Here is a 27679-nt window from a genome sequence, read left to right on the forward strand (position 1 = left end):
GTAGAGAGACACAAAGGAGGAAGAGGAGGGCACGTTAAATCGTTTCATCTCCCCCCGTGGATGCATCACTTTCTCAGTCAGGGTGTGCTGAAGCCACCGAGCGCTTCTTTCTCCGCAGGAACCGAAGCCCTACCGTGGCAGATGGCCCTCCAGCCACACAGCTTACTGGTGCGTCTTCTCCGTGGGCACCGAGGTACGTCCGGTCCCTAAGAGAGGACCCAGCCTGGACGGCGGCTGTACCGCTACCTGGTGCCGCGCTCAGGCTGCCGGCACTGCTGCTTCTTCAGCAAGTTCAAGGCTAACTCGGGGCACGCTGAAGAGGCGACGCCTCCCAGGGAGGGAAGCCCAGACCTAGGCGGCCCCCAACGCTCCAAGGGGCTGCCGTCCCGTTCTGCCCCCGCCCTGGGATCACCTCAGAGGCCCCCCGTCCTCCCCGCCCCGAGCTGCTGCCAGCCCCCCCGCAGGGCCCCCCCCCCCCTCCGCATCTCCGCCCTACGGCACTTCCTCAGGGCCCCGGGGGGAGGCGCGGGGCTCGTCTCTGGCGGAGCGATCCCGCACTTACCCTCTCGGGAGGGGGAACGTCTCCCTCCGAGGGGGCCGGAGCCAGCGCCGGGCCGAGCGCGGGATCTTCCCCCTGCTGTCTCCTCCGCCCTGCGGGGAGGTGGGAAGGACTCCCCTCCGCCGCCGGGCCGAGGCGGGCGCCCCGCAGCCGCCGCCGTGCCCCCCTCAGGCCATCTCGGGGCGGTTCCTCACCCCCAGCGCCGGCCCTCCCTCCATTAGCTCCCCCTCCATGTTAGAGCCTTCTAATCGCGGCAGCCCCCTCCACTGGGGCGGGAGGCGGCGACCTCCCCCTGCCAGCACTGCCGCCTCGGTGCCACCGCTCCCCGCCGCCTTGTACTCTGGGGAGGTGCCCGGCAGCTCTGCCCCTCCGGGACGGCTTCCTTCCACAGCAACCCCCTTTTTGAGGGAAAGACGCATCCCCCACCCCTCCCGCCGCCCGCCTCACTAGGGCTGAAGCCGCCCTTACCTCGTTTCAGTCACGCGGCGGTGCTGGGGGAAGAGCTGAGGGGCGGGAGGGTCTCTCGTGGCTGGGGACCCATCGCACTGCAACCGAAACAACCCGACAGCACTTCCACACCCCCAGCGGAGTCCCCAGGCTTCTCTTCGGGGGAGGCACCGCTTCCTGCGGCACGTTTCGCCCCGCAGGCTGCCCACCGGCCCCGCTGCCTCAGGGCTCCCCGGCGGCACCGGCTCCTCGGCGGGCAGCCTCGTTTCCTCCCCGGCTTTTCAAGCCGGTGCCTCCCGGGACGCAGATGCTTGTGCTGGGGTCTGGCGTTGACGGAAGCCATCGCCTTTGTTCCCTCTCTCCCCTGGGTGGACTCCCATCAGACTTCCTCTCAGGAGCCCCCCATCCACGGGAGCCCCAAACCCCCTCTCTCGCTCTGCACCTACCGAAAGATTTTGGGGCTGTTACTTGTTAATGTGGCCCCTCGCCCGATCAACCTCAGCTATGTGCTGCTCCAAACTGCCAGATCAAGGGCTTCAACATGGCAGGGTGGTAGGGTGGAGCTGCTGCCTCGGGAGCTGTGCAATCCGTGCATCCCATCATGGTGTAATTTAATATACAAAGGGTATATCCACCAGGCAGAGAAAAGCGGGAGCCTCCAGCAAGGCAGCAGCAGTGTCCCATGTGGATCCCCCCCGCTAAGAAACGGGGAGCTGCAGCTAAACTCATGCCATTAGTTGTGCGATAAATCACAAAACCACTTTCTCCCAGCTCCCGCCTCATTTGATCAGAAAAGCAGTTTTGAGTCAAATCACCAGCCCCAAAACAAGCCCATTACCTCCATTTCACACTGTCATCTTCAGTACAGGGGGTCACCAGGAGCTCACAGATATTTAAAAAAGCATCAGCCCTGCTCCGACATGATGTATTTCAGTGTGTGGACTGTACAGAAATGCATGAGTTAAACGGATACTTCATGGGATATGTTATTTTGCACAGTGCATTCTGGCAGAGGTGAAACAGGCCTAGTATGTCACACCCAATGCAAACAGAAGGTGATCCCGATCCGGCTGCCAGTTGTAGCCATGCAGCTACGGAGAAATTTGAAAGACAGAACTGTTGGGCTGCAAATTCGGGTTTTGTAACAGTCAGTCAAGCTCCATGGCACATTGTCACCAGCCAGCTCTTTTCTGAAGACAAGCATTTCCACACAACCCCATCGCATCCAAGAAATGACCGAGAAGTGTGAGACATGAGCACTGGATTTCTTCCCTCTGAAAATCACATTATCCATGAAAAGATACTTTTTGGACATGGAGGCCTGGGAATCGGCTGTTCTCAGGGAGTGTCCCTCACCATCTGCTCGTACATCTGTCAAATCCACTCACAAACCCCTGCCCAGAGTCCTTGTTTGGGAAACTGTAGGATAGATTAGCGCTCCTTTTTATTTTCCTGTGCTGCTACGATGTGAACTCAAGGGAGAATTCAGACGGAAGGGGTACTTTGTTAGGTCTGAGGCAGGTATGCATGTTTTAAACACACGCAGTTTACATCTCCAGAGGAGGCTGAGCTAGAGCGGAAACCCTTGGCCACAGCTCAGCCATGCACTGGTTGCAGGAGCCCATGAGAGTAGAGGGTGTGCTGCTCCTTCCCTCCCTGCTTTTAAAGCCTTTTCAAGTTTTCTTATTGTTATTTCAAATTAATATTTCCCTCCTGTGGTGACTGATGAAAGCTTTTCATGAATATTTATTAATTTTCTTGATTTTTTTTAAATATTCTTTTTCTACTGGTTTTATCTGCCTGAATTTTAGGTAATTTTTCTTTATTACGTTTGTGTTCTTCTTTCATAGTTGTAGGACAATGAGGAATGCAAAAGTTATCTACTCTTCAGTTTTATTCCTCGGGGCCCAAATCCTGCAATGAATCTTTCTTCATACAAACACCCAAGGATGCATAAGTATGAAACTCAGTATTGCTGGTGTATATTTCACTTGTCATTCTTCAACAAATTTCTATTAGCTATGTACAGAAATACAGGTATGTACATACACAGGTGCATGAGCTGCTCCTATAACATCCAGATAAATATAAAACCTTCAGAAGGCATCTGGATGTTTATGGCTAGATTAATAGTACATGACTTGCAGGATCCAGTGGCTATTGCTAAGTCTGGAGCCAAGTTTTAGCTCTTTTGGCAGTCACCAGGAGTAAAGAAAGGATGTGCAGTTTAGATCAGCTACACTCTCTTTTGGAAGGGGAAAGGGCTGGCCACTGTCCTTCACCATGGACTATACCATGGTCCAACATCAGCAGGTTCCTAATTCTCTTGCATTAAGTAGAATGAATTGGGACCTTTGTCTTTAAAATATAGCTTCATTCTACCAGAGATTCAACCTCTCACATCTCTGATACACACAGTGCAGGGAGACTCCTTAAATCCTCCTCCCAAGACAGTAATGGTCAGATGCAAAAGCCTCTATGAGCAACTTTCTTACAAATTATTTGTGTTTAGGCTCACTTGACAGACGTTCAGGCATGAAGCATAGGCTCCCAGCCCTGCTGGAGGTCTTATAAGTCAGCATTTACATCAGTAGCTGCCCTGATGTAAATGGTGAATAACATTTTCCTTGAAAAGGTTTCAATAATGATGCAGATGATTTCAATAATTTTATTGATGCTGTTTGTGGGGAAGGAACACAGGCAGCTCCTCCGTGTTCACCTCCCCCTTCTGGGGCCTTGGGTATCTGGGTGTATTGCAATGGTCTTTGATGGACAACTAAAGCTCTTTTGTTCTGTCAAAGAAGCAGAGCCAATAACGCCCCAAAGAAGTCAGCACCAAGAGATCAACCAAAACCAAAAGAATAAAGTGTACAGCAATGCTAATTATCTTTCCTGGAGAATTAACCCCTTCCATCATCCCAACCACTCCACATTCCTACAGAAGGACCTTTCTGGCTGCCAGTATCTTTTCACCTTCATCCTAGTGCTCTGCTTCAGGCTGTCAACCCCAATCTCTGTCAGAATTGCTGATAATGAAGTATTACCTCCTCTTTCTTCACCTCAGAAAATTGCAAAAGCCAACTGACTCTCTTAAAACTACTGTCAGGGGCCCAGAAGATCGATAGTGGCGTATCCTGCACTGACATGCAGCCTTGTTTTTGAATCAACCACATCATTATAGTCAATGAGAACTTTTAGCCTCAAAAGCACGTTGCATGGTGTCTCCAGAGGCAAAGTTCCTCACTGAGCAAATCTAGCCTACGCTGAGAAAATTTCCCTGGTAAAGTTGAGTTTGATTTAAAAATTGATCTAGTTACACTGGTGCAATGTAAATAAAAATTAAGCTTAAATAGATTTAAATACAGCTTTTAATGCTTAGATTAAATTCAAAACCTTATCAACATTTAAGTAGTTTCACTTGCATTAAGTTAGCATTGTTGAAGGCAGATCAATTTTACAGTTATTTAATTATAAAAACTCAAGAAGATGTAGCCTTACTCTGAAGTGAGGATGGAGGAGCAGAAGTCAGGTCAGCTTCTTGATTAGTGCGTGACCATGCTCCACAGGCCCAGCAAGAGCTAATGCTCAAAGGAAGGGAAGAAGCTGCCTCTCCTTCTCTTCCCTCCATCCCTTGGTAAGTCCAGTAACATCAGCATTCAACATTTCCTGGCAGAGCCATACTGCAGCTAAAAGATGGGCACAGAGCTTTGTGTTAAGATGCCACAGCATAGCTTTGTAGGATGAAATGTCTTGATTTCCCAGCCCAATGCCACAAGTATGAGGGCAAGTCAATGGCAGGCAGTTAACTCCCAATTCTGAAAGGAAATACCTTTTAGGCAACGTGTAATCAGCCTGTGAAACTCATTGCCACAGGATACTGTTGTGGCCAAGAGTTTAACAAAGAAATTCCCTAACAATTCATACCAGTTGGGCCTTGCCAGCTCTCAACATTTATCACAGACCACTGTGTAGTTCTAGATCCATGTGGGGCTTTGCACCCCTAGTCACAGTGCAGGGGAAGGCTGTGACCATGCACTTCATCTAGACTGTGTTTAATGCTGCTTGGAACCTCTTTAAAAGCAAGGGTTGATTTGATACACAGACTAGCTGCAGTCTTCTTGTCATAACAGTATCTACACATGGAACCACATGCTCTTTAAAGCAGTCTTCTTGACACCCAGATTGACACCCAACTGTTTAAGTATACCATGGCTCCCTTCCAGCCTGTGAGCTGAGGCTCTCTTCATATGTAGGTAGCACAGGAGGGACAGTGTGTGGCTGCACTGCTCACTGTGGTGCCTAGCACAGTGGCAGTTCATAGCTGGAGTGCAGAACCAGGCTTTACAAAACCCTAATGTATAGAGCACCAGTGTGTGAGGCTCCACTGGGAACAGGACTGGAGAGCACATGTGGAGGTACACAGACAACTGCAGTATTGGCAATTGTATTAGGTAACACCAAAAAATGTCTGGAAGACGTATAGGCCCTCCCCATCTGCCTACTCTGAAATTTCATGCATTCTCCCAGGGTCATCCAAAAGCTTTCATAGGCTCTGGGCAGAGTGCCTGTATATGCAGTTTTGCACATCATCTGAAGTTATCCTTTCAGACTTCAGACCCAAGCTTCATGACTCAAGTCAGCTCTTTCCAGCCCCTCTGCAGCTGACCTCTTTTACAGGCAACAGAGTTCCTCCATTCTTTGTATAAATATGGATCCTTTGCAGCTTGAAATGTCCTGGAGTGCTCAAAAATCTAGCTTGGGTATGAACATTTAGCAAATTCCCCTGCAGGACAAAAGATGATTGGAAACTGTCACTTACCCTAGAATTTGCTCTAAGCATCTACAAAGTTCTTTTAGTTCATAATCAGCTCTGAAGCAGTGTCTCCAAAACAGTTCCTTTTGACAATACATGGGTTTCCAAGTTTCCTATACTGTTGTAACAAGAATACCTGTCTGCAAAACCCATGTATGTCTCTGCTGTCCACTGCCACGTTACCTGGGTGGATAGACTACTTCTAATCAATGTCAGGAGTCCGAAAGGCTGGCATCTAGAAAAGTGGTATTCAGTGACCTGATGAATGGTGATGGTAGTGTTGCTGGTTGATACAAATGGGGTCTTAGTACCTAACCCCACTGTCAATCCCTGGTGACAATGGGAATTTAGCCATGAACTCAGATAGAGCAAGAAGGGGATTGCGTTAACTTTTTGCTGAAATGAACCAGTGACTTAAAACCACTGCTGTGAAAGCATCTTATATCTCTTGCTAGGAAAGCAGATGCGATTTCCTAGAAATTTTTAAGATGCTACATACCAGGAAGTGTAAGATCTCACAGCATCTGTTTCAAAGATTACTGTAAACAGGTTTCCTCTTGCGTAGTCTATAGATGCCAAGGCCCTTCTATCATATCACTGCAGAGGGGGAACTTTACTGCATAATTCAAAATCACAAATATTTACAGAATTACAAAGTAATCGTCAAAAGCTCATTTTACCCTGTTCCCTGCTTCGATGGGAGCCCTGCTGTTTCTTCCAGACAGTAAGCTGGCCTCTTGCCCAGACCATATATCTCTTACGACAGGCTCCTTAAGGACCAAATCTAAATGGAAGCCAAAAGAAATATGTCTTACTAAGTGACACAAGGGTAACTTTCCGAGTCTGATTCTGAGCCCATTTTAACTGATTTTGCATGGATACAATGCTGCTGGCTTTAACTGCATGAATCCAGATTTGTACTGATGCAAGCAGAGAGCCCCAGTGCCTTTGACACTGGTACAAAAACACATTTCTAAAAATGCTGAAGTTGCAACCAGCGACCTAGGCAGTATTTTAACAATTGCATTCACATCTGGCCTCTGGATGATTTCTCAGTTGTTTATCTTCCTCATTGGCAGCAGAACCAAATTGCTATGTTACCTTAGGTAAGGGGGGAACATTCACAATATCTCTTACATTTCACTGCTCCTAGAAGAGTTATAGGAACAAACCTACTGTCCAAAATAGAATAATCTACAGCTTTGACTGAGCTTTGTAGCAGGCTTTCGGGGCAGACTGCCCCTGCTCCTGACACAGGTACCACAAGAAGTGCACACCTTTTCCAAGAGGCCTGAGAAGGGCAGGGAAGGGCTTAGGGAGGTGTTACTGCTGGTGGGAGAAAATATAGCATCCCAAGGGATGTCAAAGCTTCTGCTCTCTTGGTGCCTCTGACAGAGCTTGTTCAGAGACAGTGCTGTTCTTCACCATTTTCTCCACCAAATATCCCAGCAATCCGTGGTAAAGAGGACACTAGGGTAAACATTCAGACTACCACCAGGATTTATGAGCACCTCTGAAGCTTGGGCTGCTCAGATGCAGCACCCCAGGTTGGATTCACAGAGAAAATATTCCTGTGATACACCTGTTCTTTTCTGGTTTTTTGGGGGGTACTTTATGTTATTTATACATAAAAGGTTGTATTTCTCATGCACCTCTCAAGATACGTGGCTTTATCTTTTCAAATACTCTCACTCTTAGGACTGGACTTTACATCTACCTAATCTAACATAAATTAGCTCAGGGAAACTGCACTGTAGCGAAGTCCACCTCTATTTGCCTGAGTTTTGAGCTCACCAGTGGACATGCTTTGTCTCTCTTGTTGCTGTTGGGCTGAATAGAACTAGGACGTGCTGCAGCAGCACCATCATTTGGCCCACATTGTCACTGCCTAGCAAAATCCTACAGCAATCGCTGGCATGATGAAAGTGTGAAAGATCAGATGGTGACCAATGTTCTGTTGGGGAGGCACAAAATGGCAACTGTGGAGTAGCATGAGGGAGCCTGATGCTGTGCATGATACCAGCATTACAGATAAAGTAACAGGATGTCAGTCTGCCCTCACTTACCAAACATACCCCGCAATTTGTTTGGTGAATAAATCTTTCCTCATCTCTGTTCTCCATTTCGCCTCCCACCAAATTTGCAGTAGTGTTCATCCCATTCTTGCTTTGGGAAGGCACCCCCATTAAAGTCATTTTCTGTGAAGAGGAGAGAGTACAATTTAGCTGTCTGTAACCGTCTGTTTCCATTCATTCCTGGGGTTTTCCAGCTGCCCATGAAAACAATGCACTGATACACTCTGTGTGGACTTGAACCGCATCCAGAGAAAAGGGTTAGGTGGGGCCGGGAGATTTGGGGAGTGCTCTTTGTCCTGGAAAACTGCATGGATACTGGCACAACATGGTCAGAAAGATGGTGGCAGAGGAACAGTCTGCTGATTCCCCAGCCGTGGTCCACACACCAGGCTTCGGGGTGAAGCATCCAGCTCCTTGCTGGGCAAATGTCAGGAGTACCAAACTCAAGCATTTAAGCTCTGGGATTAAAACAAAACTGAATTCCAAGGGGGGCTGATGCTGTACTTCATGGGTGTATAGTAGACAGATTTCATCAGAAAGGATGTAATATTTAGTTAATTTTTCACTCAAATGTTCTTCCTCTCCTTTTTATCATCCTTCCTTGTCACAGAGAGGCATCAAGTGAGTAATAAAAAATGCTAACAGCACAACTTCTTGATTTATACCACCAGCAGATCTCAGGCAGAATTCCCTGATGAGTTGGAGGGAACAGCCTGATTAAAAATTGATGCCACAATATGGTCTGTCTTAGCAACAACACTCACAAGTGAAATTCATCTAGGATATAAACTGTGACATTTAAAATGCCTGTTGGGAGAAACTTGACCAAAAAAAAAATTGGTGTGCATGGCTTTGGGGAATAAAGGCAATTGCCATGCCACTTTATGGAATATTGTGTGTGAATCACTGAAGCTATTGTCTTCTGCTGCCTTTTTCCTGGCCTCAAGAGGTTAACTTCTTCCCAGAGCCAGAACCGCGTGTACGTGCCACAGAGCTGCGTCTGGTCTGGGTATGCGGGTGATCCGGATTTCATGTTGTTTGCCTGAGAGACCCACTGGAGAGAATAATGAGGGGGTTCAAAAGAAGAATATCCTTTCTGCCAGAAGTGGTCTTTTAACCAAGCCTTTGCTTATTTGTTGGGGGAGATTGCTCACAGGGTCACCTGGCAAAAATGACTGGAAGTTATGAAAGAAAGGGCCTCCTGCCAACTATTTAAGAGAAAGAGGGAGAGGAATGGAGAAGAAACTGGAGAAACAGCAGTGAGTTGGCTGCAGGGAAAGGGACATTTTGTGATTCAGAGGAGAAGCCAAGAACCAAGGCTGTAAAGGGAGAGAGAGGACCCTGGGCTCCTTAGGAGGCTCAGTGCTATATTCTGGTGGCATTCAAGCATAAATTGAAAGCTGAGGCGATGAAAAAAGGCACAGGCACTTAACACTTGCCTTGTACAGCAGACAGTGGAGATCTAGGAAGGGGTGAGCATAAAACACCAGAGTGACCTGGGTCTCGGCACTGCTTTTAAAGGTGTAGGGCAGCTGGTCTTCCCCATCCTACTTCCAAAGAGGGGCAAAGAGAGCCTGTGCTATGAAACTGAGACCAGGAGGCTTAGCTGAGTCACTTACTGATTGTTGGTTGTTCACTGAGCCCAAAGAGGTGCTTTGATACTGGTGAAAAGCAGGGTGCATCTGAGATACCCCATCTATCTTAGTCTGGGCTGTTGTCACAGCAGCAGGGACCTTGTGGGGCCAGGGCAGGGTGGGATCACAGAGAACTGGGCCTTCAGCATGCCAGTGAGGAAAGCTGTCACAAGGCAGCAGAGATGCACCGAGTGAGATCCAAAGACAATGAAAATATACATACCCAGCACAGTTCCCTGCAGCTTATACCACTTTGACAAAACATCTGTTGGCCTGGAATAAAATCCCTCCCCTATTCTTAAGCAGATACATTTCCCCCTGAAATAGCAATAGGGGCTGCTGCATCTGCTCACACCATGGCCCGGCTTCAGCCCCAGGAGGATGAGGCCTTAGCTAAATCAGACTGAGCTGCCTGCTTTGCCTTACACTCTCCTGTGAATAACTTTTCTTATTGCACCTCTTTACACAAGCGCCAAACCCCAAGCAGGCAGGAAAGCCGTCCAAAATGCAAAAGAATTATGACAGAGGCTCAAACATCACGGGGTTTTGGAAAGTTTGTTCTTTTAGTAAAAAACTAAATGTGCAAATCAAACTCTGGCAGCATTTGTGTGATAATAATCATGCTGATTAAGTGTTCGAGCCTCAGGATATGCTGGGAACGGCACTAGGACCTAGAAAATAACCACCCCATGCTTTTGGAAGACAGCTGCAGGCTCTTCCTGTTCTGCTCTGTAAGTGATCCATCTCCTCTCACAGATCTGTTCACTTTGGATGCAATTGCTCAAAATATGCATTACTTATGGTCATACAGATAAATACAAAGGGGACTAACAGTTGTGCTGTTAACCCTTCAGATCTCACTAGGCCTTACGCATGCAACGAGGAAGAAAAAGATTCAGAGAAGTTTTACCTATGACTGACTTCGATAAAGCAAATCAGTTACATTAGCTAAGATTATTAATCTTAGGGAATACACTTTTCCTCTCTCCTTTCTAAATTTGTCTATGGTCTTTATTACCATTTGCTAATGAGAAAGGTGCTTGTTCTCCTGGTTTCTGTGTTGGTGAAGGAAAGGGAGAAGCTGATCAAACCAGTGGCCTTGATTCACTTTCAGCTTTAAATTTGGTATATCATTTTCATCTAATCAGGGCTCTACAGTGGTGTTAGTGAATATCTGATGTTTAAGGCATGGAGATGGATTCCCAGGAAGTTACAATGGCACAGAAGTGACAGGAGGAAAGAATCAGGACAGAGGAGATGCTATTTAGCTTGGCTGGTGGCTTTGGGACTTTTCTCTCTCCTTCCTCAACTATGAATTTCACAACTAAACCACTGAAATTATAAAAACAATAGCTGCTTTTTAGAGGCAAAACTGAAAGATGCAGCCTTGGAGTTCTTAACAGGAATGGAAATGTGAACACTATTAACCATATAGGAACGTATACATGCTGTGGACCAGCTACTGCAGCTGTTTGGCTGCAGTAAATTGGTGCAGTAGGGCTAAACACACCTGATTAAACTACCTGGCTTGCTTGATGAGCCAGTTCTGCACCAGGCTCCTAAACCAGCCAGTGTCCCTCTGGGACAAGCTGCAGTAACCAACATACAGCTCTGGGCCTGCCCTAATTCATGCTAATTGGCACTGACTGCCTTCATCACTGGGTAATCACACTGCAACTGGGAAATCAGAGCTTCCCTGTCATTACTGCACCCAGCAGAAGTCAAGAACAGCAAAGGACTGAGACTGACATCTCCTGACACAATTTTGGGTCTTTTCCATACATGCTAAAATGCTCTGCTATGTCTTTCAATGAGTGGTTTGGACCCAAATGGAAAAACTTACTGATATGAATGTTTTTGTAATTGTTATTACTATTATTCTTACTAGTGTTATTCTGTCCTGCTAAGGAGGTGCTGGGGCAGGAACAACTTCTGCAAGAAATCAGTGCAAGATTTGAGAACCTGGTACCCTCTTCCCATCCTTGGAGCTTTCATCTCCTTGACAGCAAGTTCATCCTGAAGAATCAAACACCAATTTAAAAGAAAAAGAAGAAATCAAGAACTGGAACAAGGGAAACTTTCCAGCCAAAGAACCCTTTAATAGCAATCTATTAGACAAATCCCAGGCCTAGGGGGTTGTTACAGAGGTTTTGGATTCCTGCCAGAATTTTTTTATTTTTTTTGTGTCTCCAAATGTGTATTGTCTGAATGCAGCTGAAAAGGGGAATCATTCAGTGTAATCAGAAGTTTTTCCAGTCTCATGGAAGTCCCTGTTTCTGATGGAATGTGTGATCCTTAATAGCCAAGGGAGCTGACTGTTAAATATCATTTGTTATTAATTTGTATGGTAAAGAGTCTGAAACCTTTGAAATGCAGATTGTCAGCTCTGTAGTTAGACCTGAACTGAAATGATAAATTCCAGAAGTCAAAGTGGTGTTTGCTTGCTTTAATTCCTCTCTCTCTTTTTAAAAGTAGATGACAAAAGAATCTGGCCCCAACCCCCAGTGAAAAAAAGAAGCTCTTATTATATCAGAAAAATAATTTCAAAGGGCAAGTCAATAAAGCAGGATACACACAAAATAAAACCTTTGGAATTCTGTTATTGTTATTATTATTATTGTAGGTTCAGATGACTCAAATGTTATTATTTTCTTCTTGCATTACCAGCCAAGAAAACCAATGACAACCACAGAAAGCTCTGCAAATCTCAGCAGTTTTGATTCCCACTTACATTACTGGAGCAGCTGTTGCATTCGCAGGTCAGCTCGCATGTGGACTGCTGCACACTGTGCTTTGTCTTCTTGAAAACTTTAGCTTGATTTAAGAGCAGGATTCATGTCCAGCCTACCCTGCAGAACTAAACTAAGCTTACAGTATTAGGCATGTTACCAGGTCAGAAGGGTCTCAGTTGTGTGCTAGTACTTTATATGTTATGTAGCACTGGCTCATGTGCAGGTAAGAGGCTTGTTTTGGTGGTGGCTGCTTTTGGTAAAGTTTGCAAGGAAGAGGTCCATTCCATGGATACTCTTTTGCTATTGCTCTCTCTATGCTGCTGGTTTCCAAGGGGAAATTCAGCTGAAACCACAGTCTTGCCCATCTATGAGTCAGGATCTTTCACTCACCTTCTCATCACCATGATCATGAGGCAGCAACGTCAAAGCTTAAAAGCACTTATACCAAAACACAAATAAACCTGTGCTGACCATGAGTGGATTGTCTTGCCTGGTGTGGTGTCTTGTGGGGAACGAGTTGCACTGCTCTCGAGTTGCATTGCTCTCTTACCCTATAACAGATGATGAGTGAAGCTGGTGACAACCAAAACTACTTACATGAGGAAACAGCTATCTTAGTTTGTATCAGGCTAAACAAACAGAATGACAGCATACCAAAACTTCTGCAATGAACTAAACAAAATTATTAAAAATGCATTTTTTCCATAGATTAGCAGGGAATGATCCTTCTCCATCCCAGACATTGGAGTGCCCTAGCAGGAGCACATGAAATAAGTCTGACTGAGAGGAAGCGTTCAGTGCACTTGGGACTGTGTGAGTGCAGGTGTGAATGCCTACAAAAAGTGCGGATTTACCACAATCCACTAGAGATCATCATATTTAAAGATGGAATTTGCATTAACAATTTCAATATGATTTCATGTTTGCTTCATGCACAATTTGACTGAATACACTGGTACATTCCTCCATATGTTAACATGCTTAAACCAGGACAGCTTGACTTGATTACAAACTGACTTATGCTGAGCCACGTAAAGATGGTCAGCTGTCCATGGAAAAACACGTTGCATCCAGTTTGCTCTCTCTTCAGTGTTTCTCTTGCTCCACGGAAAATTAACATACATTTACTTCTGACCTTCTCCTCTTTCTTCCATGTGTGTTTGATTTCTGTCACAGCCACCCTTAAATATGAGAACAGCTCAAAATGTGTGAGATGTTATTGCACCTCCTCTGCTGGTTGAACGGTTACTCTTGGAACAAGAGGACACCAAGCTACATGAGTCCCAGCGACTGGAGGTTGATTTAACTGAATTGAGTCTCTCCAATTAGCAAGATGATTTAAAACTAAAACCCCAAACAAATCACCATTTGCAGTGCTGAAGGTGCTGGCCACATCAGGCAGGTATCATCTGATTCAAGGACTCTTTAGCTGTCTCTTGTATTCCTGGACAAGAGTTTGAACCCAGGGATAGTGAAAATTTCAAAGCCAAACCTGTTTTCACCGAAGATAATTTTTCCTTGACTTTCACTGCGACAGGGAAAAGAAAGCTAAAACCAAACCAGATGAAGCACAGAGCTCAGGATATCTGTCAGAGTACTAAGGTGGGTTCCCTTTACATTTTTACGCTGTCATTAGTTAGACTTTAACAGTGACTGTGGCTCTCCTGCTGCTGCCAGAAGTTGGAGATGTCCTTTGAAGATGTTCATTTCCTTTCTGCAAGCAGTCAGAGGTCACTGTTGAGCAAGACTTTCTACTTAAAGAACTGCTAAAACAGCTGTAGCAGACACCAAGGAGCGAACTAATTTTTACTGGGTCCAGAGAGGTGTCTTTGGAGGAGGAGAGGAGAAGGCACACCAAGGTGTGAGTGTTGGGCAGCCTCAATAGCAGGATAATGCCTCTTGAATTCCTGGGGGAAGGGAGGTGGCTGTGCAGCCCTTTCGCTTATGTAAGCAGTTAGTAGGGATTCTTTTGAGCTATGACAACATCAGACTTGCCAACAGTGGATCAGTAGGAAGTTTCCTCCTTACCTTCACTAGATGTACATGCACTGGGTAACACAGCAATGCAAAAGTACTGCAGTTGCTCAGATATCTTCATTTGAAAAAGATATTCCACCAAATTCCCACATCATACAGCTACAGAGAAAGGACATTCATGTATGCAGGCATTCTGGCAGGAGCTCTTTACTTTGGGGCCAGATGTAATTTGAAGTTATTCTGAACATTACACTGCAGCAGCCTGGCCAAGCCCAGTAATGCTGATTATTTGGGCTTTCCTGGTTTTCCAGATGGAGCTGATTTTGTTTAGTTCTCTCTCGTAATTAATAACTTGTCCCTTTTGTTCATTTCTGAATCTTTATCTCTAGCATTTTCTAGAATAGTTTCCAATTTAGTTAATCCATTGCTTGCTTCCTCAGTGCACGTAGCAGAACTCATTCAGCCATACAGTTTAATGACATACAGCTCAAATCTCTGCTGCACAATCTCACATCCACTTCACATCAAGCTGGCATTGTGTCATTTATATTTTATATGCTATAAACTCACAAATCATACCGTTTCATACTAGAGAAATGTCAATAATGTTAAAAAAACCCCAACCTAACCACTAGCAAACATATGGGATCTGTACATTCTGTCCTTTAAACAAGTGCAGATTTAGCAAGGAGGGGGAGGGAAAAGGAAGAGAACGAGAGCCACATCCCCCTGCTGCCAACGCAGTGCATGTTCCTGCAGCATCAGTTTTTGGATTAGGCCCATGGCCACCCTACTTTGGTTTCAAATCAAGAAGAAATAGATGGAATTCAATTCCCCACAGTCAGTTTTTAGTGATATTAGACTTCTGCATCCTGAGGAGTTTTTAAAATAGCATTCACATGAGATTAGCTGTTTGCATTGAGAGTGTATTCATAAATGGGATATCAGATGTTAATAAATGATGAGTATTTAGCCCGTAGGCAGACATGTGTAAAATGTACTAAACCCTAGCTGGTTACAAACGCAACAGCATGGATTAACCAGACAACCTTTTTTTGTACTTTTAACTCCCAGCACACAGCAGGGTTCAGTCCAGGACTGGGTCTCCTAAGTCCTTCCACAAGTTAAACAACAAATATTAATCTACTAGAACATACAAACAAATGATGAGCTTGAAGCATATGGATGAAGTGGACTTGCACACAGTAGCTGTATGTTGGAGTCCGCCTGTACATCTGTGTGTATGTGCACAGTCCCACATATCCCAGCAAGGACAGGGAGGGATGTCAGTGGGTCCCTCTAAGGGCTCGTCTGAACCACAGAACACTGGAAGCCACACAGCAGAATATCTGTGATATCACAGGTCTGATCCCAACATTAGTGGGAGAGTTCCCTCCCCTGGCTGTGTTCACCAAGGGTCAAGAAACCCAGGTGTGAGGATCTCTGGGCTCATGCTGTTGTCCTCAGGGGAATGTTGGTGGATGGTTGTCCTTCATTTTCTTTTCTTTTGTCCTCCAACTACTTAGAGCATCTGGGATTCCAGTTACTATATATTTTGAAGCCTTTGCTGCTTTATGCTTCATGCTGCACCATGACATTGAGCGTGCTTCAAATGAATAAAAAGCTTCCTTTAAAGCTAGTGGCAATTTACTGCCTGACTCTCTTTGGGACCACGTTTAGGGTTTTTTTAACAGATTAATGGCCAGAAGGCCACAACAAAGAGCAACGCGTATGACTGAGTAGTAACTTTTAATAGAGCGCATTGAGCTCAGGAGCTGAGTAGAGGCTTCGTGAAGCAAGAGCAATGTTAATCCTGGAAGGGCTCCTAAAATCTTTCGTAAGCTGCATTTAATTAAAAGAAAATTAGATACACAAGAGTTGATGCACGAGTTGTACATTTGTGCATCCCACTCAATGAATGAATCATTTCCCTGCCATCTTCTCTGACACAGAAATACCTTGCAATCCATTAAAGATGCTTAAATACTTTTGTGGCTTCAATGGACCACATGCCACCACAAGCCACACAGGACATGGCTATTGAAATCCAGAGCTGAACTGATGTAACTATAGTGCTGCTTCAATAATCTTAGGAGAGACCACAGGCTCTCTACAGGAGAACACAATCACTGGCATTGATGCTAAGGCAAACGTCACCCAAACTACAGTTAAATTCACAAAGTAGATGGTCTTTTGTATTTCCATACACCCCATAACATATATACGGCATGTGTGCATCTGGGGCAGATCTCAGCTGACACAGCTTTACCAACAGTTTCACTTCATCGGGGAACAGCATGTGTCCTTCGCAGACAGGCATGGTTGTTACCAGTTGCCCCACTCCTGTTACTGGTAGAGAGCCACAGGGAGCCAAGAAGCTCTAACTGGAAAGATGAATGACAAGGTGGATATGTGTGGATTAGTTGAATGGCATCTGGATCCAGTGTCAGACCAGGATGCAGCACAGGACCAACCAGCCCTTGCCCCAGCACAGAGCACAGACTTGCTCCTCCCAATCTCTCAGCAAGGGGCAGGATCCCATTGCAGACCCACAAAGCACAGCAGCCCTGAAGGCATACACGCCTCATGCTCCAGTGTGCTGGGGACCTGTCAGCTTCCCTCACGTCCCTTCAGTGGGCTGAGGACAGTGGTTAGATCAGCAGCCTTCCCACTAGATTAATGCAGAGCTTTGCAGCTCTGCCAGCACTGTGCCCATGCCTGTCAGGATCCATCAGGCAGCCAAGCCTTAACAGTTAATGGAATAATGGAGTGAAAACAATAAAATTGTCTCTTCCTGAAATACCAGAAAGTCTCTTAGCTAATGCTGAACACAGCTATGATTTTGTAGAAAGGAGGCTATGTGGACACTGCATGCAAGGGGATGTGCCGAAGCTGTAGCAGATGATCCATGGCTGAACACGCAGGGCTGTTCCCATCCCAGCTGCCAAGCATCAAAGGGGGTTCAGGGGCACCAAAACTGATGGGATGGACTGGGAACACCAAAGGGGCAGATGGATGGGAAGAGAGTTCTGCAAAGTGACAGTGCTGTGGCTGTTCTTCTCTGCTGCTACCCCCTCAAATTGTCATTGTCTCCTGAAGAGTTTACGAATCACGAAGCAAAGAGAAGGTTGCTCAGGTTTTGTACCTTGAGGGAACATTGTCCTTTGAATATATCTTTTAATGTGTGCTGATCTAAGGTCGCAGTAACTCAGGATGAGCGATTTCTATCACCTTCGCATCAGGCCCAGCATGTTGTGCTCAGACCCTGCGAGTCAGTTGGATCCTGACATAATCCTCACATGTGCCCTCACATGGCATGGGCAGACCCTCCGAAGGCTGTGTGCCTGAGCTCAAGACACACGTATGCAGCAACGTGACCCCCTCCAGGCATTAGGAGTCAGCTGGGTCCATCACGAGGTGGCTCTGGATAGGGCAGAGTGAACATGTGTCAGACCACAACTGCATTAGGAAGAATGTTCTGAGATCTGGTTGTCACCACCAGTTCTGGCCTGTCACTCCCATGCCCTCATTATAAATCACTGCAGAATATAAAAGCAAATTCATAGCACGTAAATCAAGCTTAGAAAGTTTGCAGGTCTGCTCCCTATCGAACTCAAGCAAGTGACGGAAGAAAAGTATTTGGAGCCAAAAGTTGGTGTTTAACCATTTATTCCAGTCAGTGATAGGGAAGAAGGGCGATGCCCGGTCTCAGCAGGCCATCGCTGGTAGGATGAAAGCTCAGCTAGAAGTAGTTGATGACTCTTCTGATGGACTGGACGCTCGCGCTGCGTGCCTGCCATGCATTGAAGTTGCTGAACTCGCCGCGCTCCACCACATACATACGGCCTCGATAGTTGGGCTCCTCGTACAGCACCCACCTGAGCAGAAAGGAAGGGTTATTCAGGTCTCAGCAGTGTGGTCATGCGAGGTGCCCACATTGAGCAGCTGCAGTTAGGCACTGCAGTGCTGCAAACTACCAGGGCCCGATGGTCCCTCTGCAGTCCCGGTCCTATCCTGCAAACAGAAATGACCCTGATGGAGTTAACAGCTGGTGCTTCTCCCCATTTCCAGTGCAGTTTGGCAGTTACCCACAGCCAGACTAGATCTTGCCTGTAGAGGAAATTGTTCAGGGTTACACCAGTGATGAAGCCTGAGACCAGGGGCTCCCTGTTTCACGCTGCCTGTAGGAATCGATCTATTGTGCATGATGAAGCTCAGAGAGAAACAACTGAATAGCATCTGATAGTGCTAAAGAAGGATGTGAATTCCCTCAGCCCCTGGATAAACCCATCTTGGATTGCAAGGAGAAATGTGCAATGCTTGAAGGATGTTTTACCTCTTTGAACTGACTCAGTAGTTATGACAGGAACCATATTTAATAATTTCTGTCTTTGCTAGTAATTCTCAATGGCCTCTGTTTGATGCTTTCCAACAGAGAGCAGGACCTGGCTCAGTTACCTTCACTTTATCTCTATATCCAGAATTAACTATAACTTTCCCTTGGGATACAGTCAAATAGATACAACACTCAATAACCTTGGTGACTTTAGCATGCCTGACTGCAGCTAGCTTGCCTATGTCTTTCTCCGTTGGCAAGTCTCTTGGCATGTCATTCTCTATGTGAAGGACACAAAGTAGGGAAGAATTCCAATGGTCGAGAGTGACAAATTTTGCTACTCTTCTCACCCTCCTTTTAATACATCCCGAGATACGATCTTAACATGGCCACCTCTTTCCTCTAAATCTCCAATGCCTTTTAACGAAGCCTTGCCATTGCTCTGATAGTCTTACAGTCAGCTTTCCACCCCATCACTGCTGAACTGCTCATCTCTGCCTTGTTCTTCTCTTCCCACTGTTTTAGGGATTTTTTTTTAAGAATCTGTCTGCTTGTCCTGTTTATTGGCAGGCACAAATACAATCCTCCAAATAATTTGGTTTCTGTGGTCTATCTCTTCCCAGGAATTCAGCTGACAGCAGGGTTGGGACCCACTGCATGTGGGATTTCCAGGCACAAACTCCTTCAAGTACCGGATGGGGAAAAGACCGGTGGGCCTCCAGAGTCAGACAGCAGCTGGTGAACTCAGCTCACAGTCTGACCCAGAGCAAAAAGCTGGAGGCCAAGGAAAAATGTTGTTTATAAAGCCAGCCACCCACGGGCATTATTTAAACTATAAGCAAAAGATTATGGTATTCAGTTGAGCCACCTTCCCAATTTCGTGACATATTTGGACTTATTTTGTGCTCCTGACAGGACACCCCGGGGGACCATGGTGGGTCCCTTCTCCCATGTGCCTGAGCACCAATACAATGGCACATCGAGCACACATCCGCCTGGTGCCCCTCTCCACCCTGCTGCCCGCACTTCCACAACCCTTTTCTGCAGCATTGCTGCAACGTGCTTAGCCAAGACATTTGGATCCCGAGCGTTTCCTGTGAACAAACAACTTCATTCTTTGGCACTTTTTGCAGCCAGTTTATATCTGGACTGGAATTACAAAGTCATCCTCAGGCTTTTCCTTTGAAGCTTAATTTGCAGTGCATGGAGAAGGCTGCCCGCTGCTCATGTGAGTGTAATAGCAGGTTGCCCTGAAGACATATCCCCCCATCATAGACCATGATGTGCACTGTTTGAGAGCATGCTCAGCTCTTCAGCTTAATGAAGAACCACTTATAAAATTACCCTGCTCCTCTAGTTACACTTCAGCCTTGTTCACAAGGCACACACGATTTTCTTCCTTTCCTACCCCATCTCTTCACCTTATATGCACCTCTCCAGAGTTCTGGATCATCATGGGTCTCTTTTCTCCATCAGCTCACCATCTCTCCCTCAAGCACTCCTGAAAAGAGCTCCCAGTCCTATTTTCTGTAGCTCCCAATCACTCGCTCCTGCTGAGAGCGCCTAACGCTGTTGAAAACATTGCATTGCAGTGAGCATGGGCACTTCTGGCCCACCAGGACATGGTAGCTCTTCCAGCTTTACTTTGCTCTAGTGCATCTTTCAACCCTGGGCAATGGCGCAGAGGGTAGAGCAGCCCCTCATAGCCACTGTCTTTACCAAAACTGCTGCGTTTCTCTTCAGACATGTGACTGATGGTCTGCATAGTTGCATGGAGGGAATGGGACAGGCCTTGGGGTAGATGAAAGGAGACTGTAGGATCTAGCGTGGTGATAAGAACCCACAGGCCTTCCCCTCTGCTTAAGGAAAGCCTGCAAATAAGAGGAATAAAAGGAATAGCAGAAAGATGGGAGAAAAGTGTATTGGCAGTGCAAGGTGATGAGTGAAGGCTTGCATGGCTTATTTAGCTCTTCCTTTATTGCTTAAAATTTACATTCTCTTACACCATGAGCAAGTGAGGAAATCAAGTCAGTCAGGAGCCCAGAAACAAAAAACACAGAAGATCCTGTCCTCAAGCCCAGCATGGGAGAGCTGATCCAGGCACATAGCACACAGCCCTCAGACATCTCAGTGCTGTGTTTCATTAGCACTTAAACCCAGAGGACACAGAAATAAAACTCTCATGGAACCAGCTCAAGCCCTATAAGCCAAAACTGTCTGTTCATGATGAAAAGCTAACAACGGAGTGCTGCAGCTCCAGCCTGAATCAAGCAGGATGCTTTCAGCAGGGCTCGAGGTCACTCATTCTCCACATAGGACCTGAGCAGTGCCATGAGCAGCCCTTACCTCTGCCAAGAAATATGTATCGTTTATTGAGCAGCAACGTTTGGGTACCTGTTCTGGTTGATATTTCACAGCCTGACTGCAGAACATCTACCAAATGCCCATAAATGCTTCAGCAGGATAAATGGTTCATTTGGTTCCTCCAAGTTATGTCACTATAACATAGAAAAACTCTTTTTGGGGTAGTTTCTCCCAGACCGTAAAACAAATTCAGCTTTTGAAAGTTGTTATTTCTAGGCAATCCTCTGTGGAGTGGCTGAGGCACAAAGGAGGACAAGAAGCGCACGTCTTCATCTAAAACCAGATGATACCATCTGTGATACTGGATCTGGCTCTGCCCGTGGGATGGGCAAAGCCACTCACCATGCAAACCCGCAACAGCTTCCGAGGAGGCAGTAACACCTCAAAAGTGCTCCAAAATAGCAATCTCATTTCCAGGATGGATTTAACAGCTTTATCATCACTGTTTCTGGCTGCGTGGGGTAGCAGTCGCCAGCCACAAAGGGCAGCAAGAAAGGTGCTGGACACACTCAGCCCCACCGCACACCACACCAAAGGCAGATGTTTCTCTCCATTCCCATGTTTCCAGGTGATCCGTTATCACTTCCTGCAGGCATGGCCACCCCCACAAGTACAGGCAGCAGCTTTTTAACAGCACCTGACACCATGCACGGATTTTGAAGGGGAAGCAAATATTTCTGTATCCAACGGATGTCGCATTGTGGGAATTAAGAGGGGAAATTGCAGAGTGAGATTTCGGTGGGCAGGGAGCTTAGGAAGATGCTTGCTCACACCTGCTTTCAACATGCACAGGGTAAAACGGACCCACTTTCAGGCTGGGGATGTGCTGGAGACAGCCTGTGGCTGAAACTCCCCTCACCTCTGGCTACATGGTCTAGTCTGAAGCATCCCTGCCCATGGCAGGGTGGTTGGAACTTGATGATCTTAAGGTCCTTTCCAACCCAAATTATTCTATGATCCCATGATCCCATCCCCTCTGCTGCCCAGATGGTCACGAATGGGTCCTGGGCCCAGCACCAGCTACACCTGCAGCACCCCTGGGGTCACCTGGGGTTATAGGGTCCATCCAAACGAGAAAAGCAGTGCTGCAGGGTCTCTTTCTTCTGCCTGGTCTCACCTCTGCTGAAGCATCTCCTCCTTCCCTCCTCCTCCTGCACCCTGGGGCCAGCAGGTCCCACTGCACCGTCCTGCTTTTAATGGCCTTTACAGACCTTTCCATGCACTTGCAACAACCACCTTCCTGGGGTCTGAACATAATGCTACAAAACCCAGTGGGTTTCCTCACCACCCTCCTCTCAGTATTTCGTTTTTTTCCCTATTTTATCTCTACTCAAAGCCTTTGCAAAGTCATGTAACGTTAACATGAACACCCCAGGCTCCCTGCGAAGGCAAGCAAGCGTTGTGCCCCTTACATGTTTTGTAGGGGAAGGGCAAAATCAATCTGAAAAATGTAAGTGCTTGAAAGTTTCGGGGCACCTTCCCAATTTCTCAAGCTCCAGCCTCTGCTGCAGGGACACATGTGGTAAATAATTGGCCCTAGAGCTCTTGCCAGAGTACTCACAGGAGCTTTCTTGGCTTTATAGCATTGGTACTCAAATGTTTTTTATTTCAAATGCACAGCACTGACGGGGTCCCCGGTGGACTCTGGCCATTTCTTCCCATCAGGAGCTGGTAGCTCTGCTCCTTAGTTTTAATGAGCCACCACTGCCTGATCATAAGCCTGGGTTTTGGGAGAGGCCTTGGCTGAATTGGAGGATCCTACAGGACACTCACTGTCAGGGTGTCCCGAGCTTGGATGGCAACAACCCTTTTCCAGTTCTGGGAAAAAACTGCTGTTGGGCAGAAAGGGTCCAAACCTCCCACACTGGGTGCAGGTGGGATGCACAATATCCAGTCCAGGACTCCCACCTGTGCAGGGGTTTCCCTGTGCCTCTCTCAGGCAGAGACTCTGGGAGGATTCCACAGCATCCCCCCACTCCAAGCACACTTGCAGTGAAAACGTAATTGTCGGACATAGGGAAGGGGAGATGGACGGATAACAGCCCATCTCACAACAAGATTAATAAAAAAAGAGGACTGACCCTGTAGAGAAAATGCAATTTGCCACCCAACAGCAAGAAAAAGGCAAAACCGACTTCCTACTGAGGCTTCCAGGAGCATCTGCAGGGGCAGGAGGATGGGGCTGAGCATCAGCAACACATCTGCAAAGCAGGTTCACAAGGCACTGAGGGTGACCTAAACCCCTCATTGGGGTGGCTGTGCATCACCACCACAGTTACCCCTGTCTTTCAGAGACAGGGATTAATTTTGAGGTGAGGCACCACTGTCTCATTTTTGTTGCTCGAGGAGGAGGTTTCTGGTGTTGCAGCAAGCCTTGGTGAAGCCACTTGCAAAGTAAAATCCCTGAGCTGCATCGCCCAGACACATCCATTCCCCGCCCCCCCTCAAAAAAAAGCCTCTGCATGGATTTCAAAGACATGTCTGGAAACATGCACAGAAATGTGAAAGCAAGACAGAAAGACAGGGAAAGAGAAAGAGGGAAAGAAGAAGGAAAGAAGCTGGTTTTAGGCTTCTTATTTCATACACCTTAAAAAGGTATCTCAGAGCTCTTGCAACATGTGCTTAGTTGCCACCCTCCAAAAGCCATACCCCTTTGAAGCAGCTCTGAATGGGCAGGCACCAAAATTCACCTTTAGACCATAGGCTTAACTCACAGTTTTAGGCTTTCTCCAAGTCCCCCCAGCACCAACAGGCTTTTCCAGGATGGGGGGAGCCTCTGCAGCCACCTCACTCCCCTGCAGTGCTGGTACAAAGGGTCTAGGGCAGGGAGCACCATGCCGGGACACGAGCGGTTACTTACGCGCCGTCGCCATACACTTTGAGGGCGTTGATGCAGGTCTTGTCCCAGCCTTGTCCCTGCAGGAAGGAGCAATCTTCCGTCAGCTCCAGGCTGGGACCGCTGAAATGGCTCCCCTCAAATATTTGGATCCTGTAGTGCTCGCCATGCTGGGGACAGAGGGGTTCGAGTCAACCAGAAAGAAGCGCAGCTGGTTATTTCCCCGGCTTTTATCAGACCAAGAGGAGGATGCAAGGGTGCTTCAGATGGGGAGTGTGAAAAGTAGTCCGACAGCACCGGTGCCAGGACGCGCAGAACACGCACAAACTCGTGACACCTCCCAGCACACCGTGCCAACCAGGAAAGCAGCCAGAAACCATCGTCTCTGCATCCAGCTGCACCTTCCCACAGCTGCTGTCCACATGCAGACACATCACTTGCGGGCTGCACTGGCACTTGCTCATCTGCAGATACCCCCACCAGCCCACAAACTCTTCATCCCAAGTACACAGCATCAGCTACAGCCCTGGCTCTCCATCCACGCACACAGCAAAAAACCATACATATCTAGAGTGTACAGACATGCTAGACCATTTCCCTAAACTAATTTATATTGCTTCCAGATCTATGCGTAGCTGCTGCTCCTGACAGGAGATGTTCTGCCTTTCCATAAGGAAAATAAAACAATGGAAAAGAAAAGGAAGCTTTCCCAGCATCATCATTGCTGTGAGCCCTTGAGGGTGACATGACAGAAAATTGTGCCAGGGAGGTTTCTGCAGCTCGTGGCACATGTGTGCAGGACAGAGTGAGCTGGAAGGGTGTTTTTAAGCCAAATTCAAAGCATACCTAAATGCATATTTCAAACAAACAACGTCAACGCACACTACGGCCGGGCTGCGATGCCAAACCCCACAGCAGGCAGCCGCCAGCAGCAGCCAGGCTGATACCGTGCCTGAGCAAACATTCCTCTGGGAATCTGCGCTGCAGAAATGCCTCGAAGCACTCGCAGCATCTCACAGGGAAAAACGCGGACCAGAACGGAGGAGCACATCCTCATGCCAGCAGGGCTCCAGGGCCTGGGGTAGAGCATCCCTCCATGTATGGGCCACAGAGGTGCATTAGGAGGGACGTTACAGACTTGAAATAAACATACTGCTGTGCCAAAAAGCACCTTTGGGGCCAGTGAGAAACCCCACCAGCTCCAAGTGGGTTTATCATTGCCCCAGAGATCACCAGTGATAGGAGTCGAATAGAAAGACCTAACCCAGATTCACTTTTCTTTGCTAATTTTTAATCTTTCCAATTAAACCTTCCTCTGGGCAATGCTTTTAAAAGCTTCATAAGGGGTGGGGGAGGGCTACATAATATGGGGAAAACAGTGGGTTTCGTTTAGGATTACAGGCAGAGGTTTGCAACAGCAGAAAATTCAGCTAGGAGCAGCCCATAGGTCTGGTTCGGAAAGCCCTCAGGCTGCCTGCTCCCCCTCTGGGTGCATGGGGAAAGCAGGCTGCCACAGCTCAAACTTGCCTTGGGCAGTGAACCTCCTTCCTAATTCCCCCATGAGTATTCCACAGGGACTCACATTATAAAGGAAAAAGCATGTGATGCTGGCAGGACCTTGCCGCCTCATCTGAGAAACCGTAGGAAAATCTCATCCCATTAAAGCCACTGCATTTCGTGCTGTGGGAGGAAGGCGATGCGTCTTCCTCCCGACTAGCAGCCATGGGAAACCACAACTCAGCTCTGTGGCTTGTGAAGACCACTCCAAGGGGGGGACAAACCTTCCCCAGGAAACAATTTCCTTCTCAATGACGTGTATTATTTCTAAAGAGCATAAACTTTTATCATGCTCATTCATGGCGCTCCTGCGACCAGGAGAAATAAAGCCCAACAGCAGCTCCGTCCCACTGATGCTCTGACCAGGAGAGCCAGAAGCATCCACTCACCATCCCGACGGGCCGGCAGGAGCCCAGGTGGTCACTGCGACCATTCCAGCGATAGAAATCGGGATACTCGCCATGCTCCAGGATGTACTGCTGCCCTCGGAAGTTGGGGTGATCGAAACAGACCCAGGCCCCGCTCTGGACACAGATAGAGTTGACCCGGTTGAAGAATCCTTGGTCTTGAAAGCTGCCGCAGCTGCCGCAAACCTCCAGCTTCCTGCCTGTGAAGCATTTGCCTTCATAGAAAGTGATCTATGGAGAGGGAGGAGAACGGGCCCTTGGTGAGAAGCAGGGGCACGGCTGGCCCCCCATTTTGAGCAGATGGGGATCTCGTGCAGATGCATCATTTCAGGGTGGTTTGGGGTTTCTTTAGCTGCTTTCCAGCAAGAGAAGCACAGCATCACTGGCATTTTTTCCTAAGAGCTGTATTTGTTTTTCTGGGAACGCAGCGCATCCCGCATTTACAACACTTCTCGCTGCCTCGTACTTGCTCACACATATTTCCAGCAGGAATGTTTAAACAGGAAACTCCGCTCCCAAAACACAGCTCCTTCTGCCGCACCCTCCCTGTCCCTGCTACCTAATTTGCTCCCGGTATCACCGCTCACATTGCATCCAGACCTGCTCCCTTCAACCTGGAGGATGCTCGGGCTCTCTGGCCCAGGCTGAAAGCAAAGCGCTTGGGTCATTACTTACTTTTCCTGAATATTGAGACATTTTCTGCTGGTGCCTATCCAAGATTAAAAGCAGGAGCCAAACCAAACCCACGATGGACAGAAATGTTGGACACCCCACTATATAACAGCTGGCGGGGGGGGAGTGGGGTGAGACAGCGCTGGTGTTATGAGGGCTTTTAACAAAGCAGTGGGAACAGGGGGCTTTACGCTTTCCTGCTTCGTAGGCAGAACCGCTGGTAATGGGGCCTGCTGAGTGCAGGGTTTTGATTTTGGGCAGACACTCGGACAAAAGATTTGCTTGGCAGGGCTTTGGCTGATTACTGGTGCACGTTCACTGCTCCCGTTTAAAGGACTTTTTCCCCTCTATCTCCCCCTGCTTTTTTATTTCTCTTAGAACAGACAAGTAAATAAGGAAACAGCAGCATCTCTAAGCATGGCACACAGTTTCCCTGTGTTAGGCTTGCTTCCTTTTACTATCAGGCTGCTGCTTCTTCCAACTTTTTCTCACCTATTGCTTTGTGACAGCCAAAAATGAGCACCCTTGGAAGACTCCTCACCAACAACTCATTGCACTCCATCTATCAGAGAAATGGTTTCTTGTACAAAGGAATAGTTTCTCAACCAACCTTTGAGCCTCTTTAAATGGCGTCTCCAAAAGACAAGGACCTAATCCCCTCCAAAGCACAAAAGTTGGGCTCACAAGTCAACCAATGTTATTCACAAGTGTTGTTTTAATGAACGTTTTGTTCTTTCAGCACCGAATTACGGAGGCACTGATATAAGTCAGGCTTAGAGGGACTTGTAAGCCATGCCATTGACCATATAGCTGCATTTACAACTTCGGTCTGGCATCTCAAATGCCAGTGCAAGGAAAAGGTGCCTCATTTTCCCCTTTTTGTGTTATAAGAACATCCAGAGACTCTAAGTGTCTTATTCTCAGGACAAATAGCAAGGGAAAGCCTCAACCTGTAAGCCCATTCAGTTTATATTAACAAGCAAGGCTAGGAAGAGATAAAGGTAAACACATGCAGGTGGCCACCAGCACACAAAGACATACCAGACCACCTTGTTAAAAGATTTGTCCTTTATGCTATTTAATAGCTCTGGAAGGCGTTTCACACCAAGGTCCTACTCATCAAATCCTCCTCTTTGTTAGCCACAGTGCCCCCGTCACTGGCACTGCCCTCCCTGTACCATCAGGCACACGCTCTGAATCCAGCCCTAAAACCTCAGTCCTTGGCAGGTCACTCCCATCCGCACACTTGCCAGCAGCCTCGCTCGGCAAC

General features: G+C 47.2%; 2 protein-coding genes and 1 long non-coding RNA gene across 5 annotated transcripts in view; 1 reads left to right on the plus strand and 2 right to left on the minus strand.

The window, feature by feature from the left end:
- WDR86 (WD repeat domain 86) overlaps positions 1-866 on the minus strand; it is a 20829-nt gene extending 19963 nt beyond the window's left edge. The window contains exon 1 of one of the 3 annotated variants that reach the window (XM_061474332.1): positions 563-866. The gene's annotated coding sequence lies outside the window, so the exon portion shown is untranslated. Of the gene's footprint in view, positions 1-133; positions 392-562 lie in introns of those variants that run through there. The other 2 variants (XM_061474333.1, XM_061474331.1) reach the window with 2 other exon arrangements.
- LOC133280036 (uncharacterized) lies at positions 73-11956 on the plus strand. The gene is made up of 3 exons (XR_009747044.1): positions 73-193; positions 2863-2984; positions 11437-11956. It is a non-coding gene; the product is annotated as an uncharacterized LOC133280036 (long non-coding RNA).
- A 5933-nt stretch (positions 11957-17889) lies between these two features.
- On the minus strand, positions 17890-26028 carry CRYGN (crystallin gamma N). The gene is given in 3 exon segments (XM_061474301.1): positions 17890-18115; positions 23798-23943; positions 25720-26028. Coding segments are annotated over 3 exon segments (591 nt in total). The 3' UTR covers positions 17890-17979.
- Positions 26029-27679: the final 1651 nt, after the last annotated feature.

Source organism: Pezoporus flaviventris, unplaced genomic scaffold (genome assembly GCF_033815535.1).
Source record: "Pezoporus flaviventris isolate CSIRO_AGI_PZ_B2104156 unplaced genomic scaffold, CSIRO_AGI_Pfla_v1 ptg000079l, whole genome shotgun sequence".
NCBI lineage: Eukaryota > Metazoa > Chordata > Aves > Psittaciformes > Psittacidae > Pezoporus > Pezoporus flaviventris.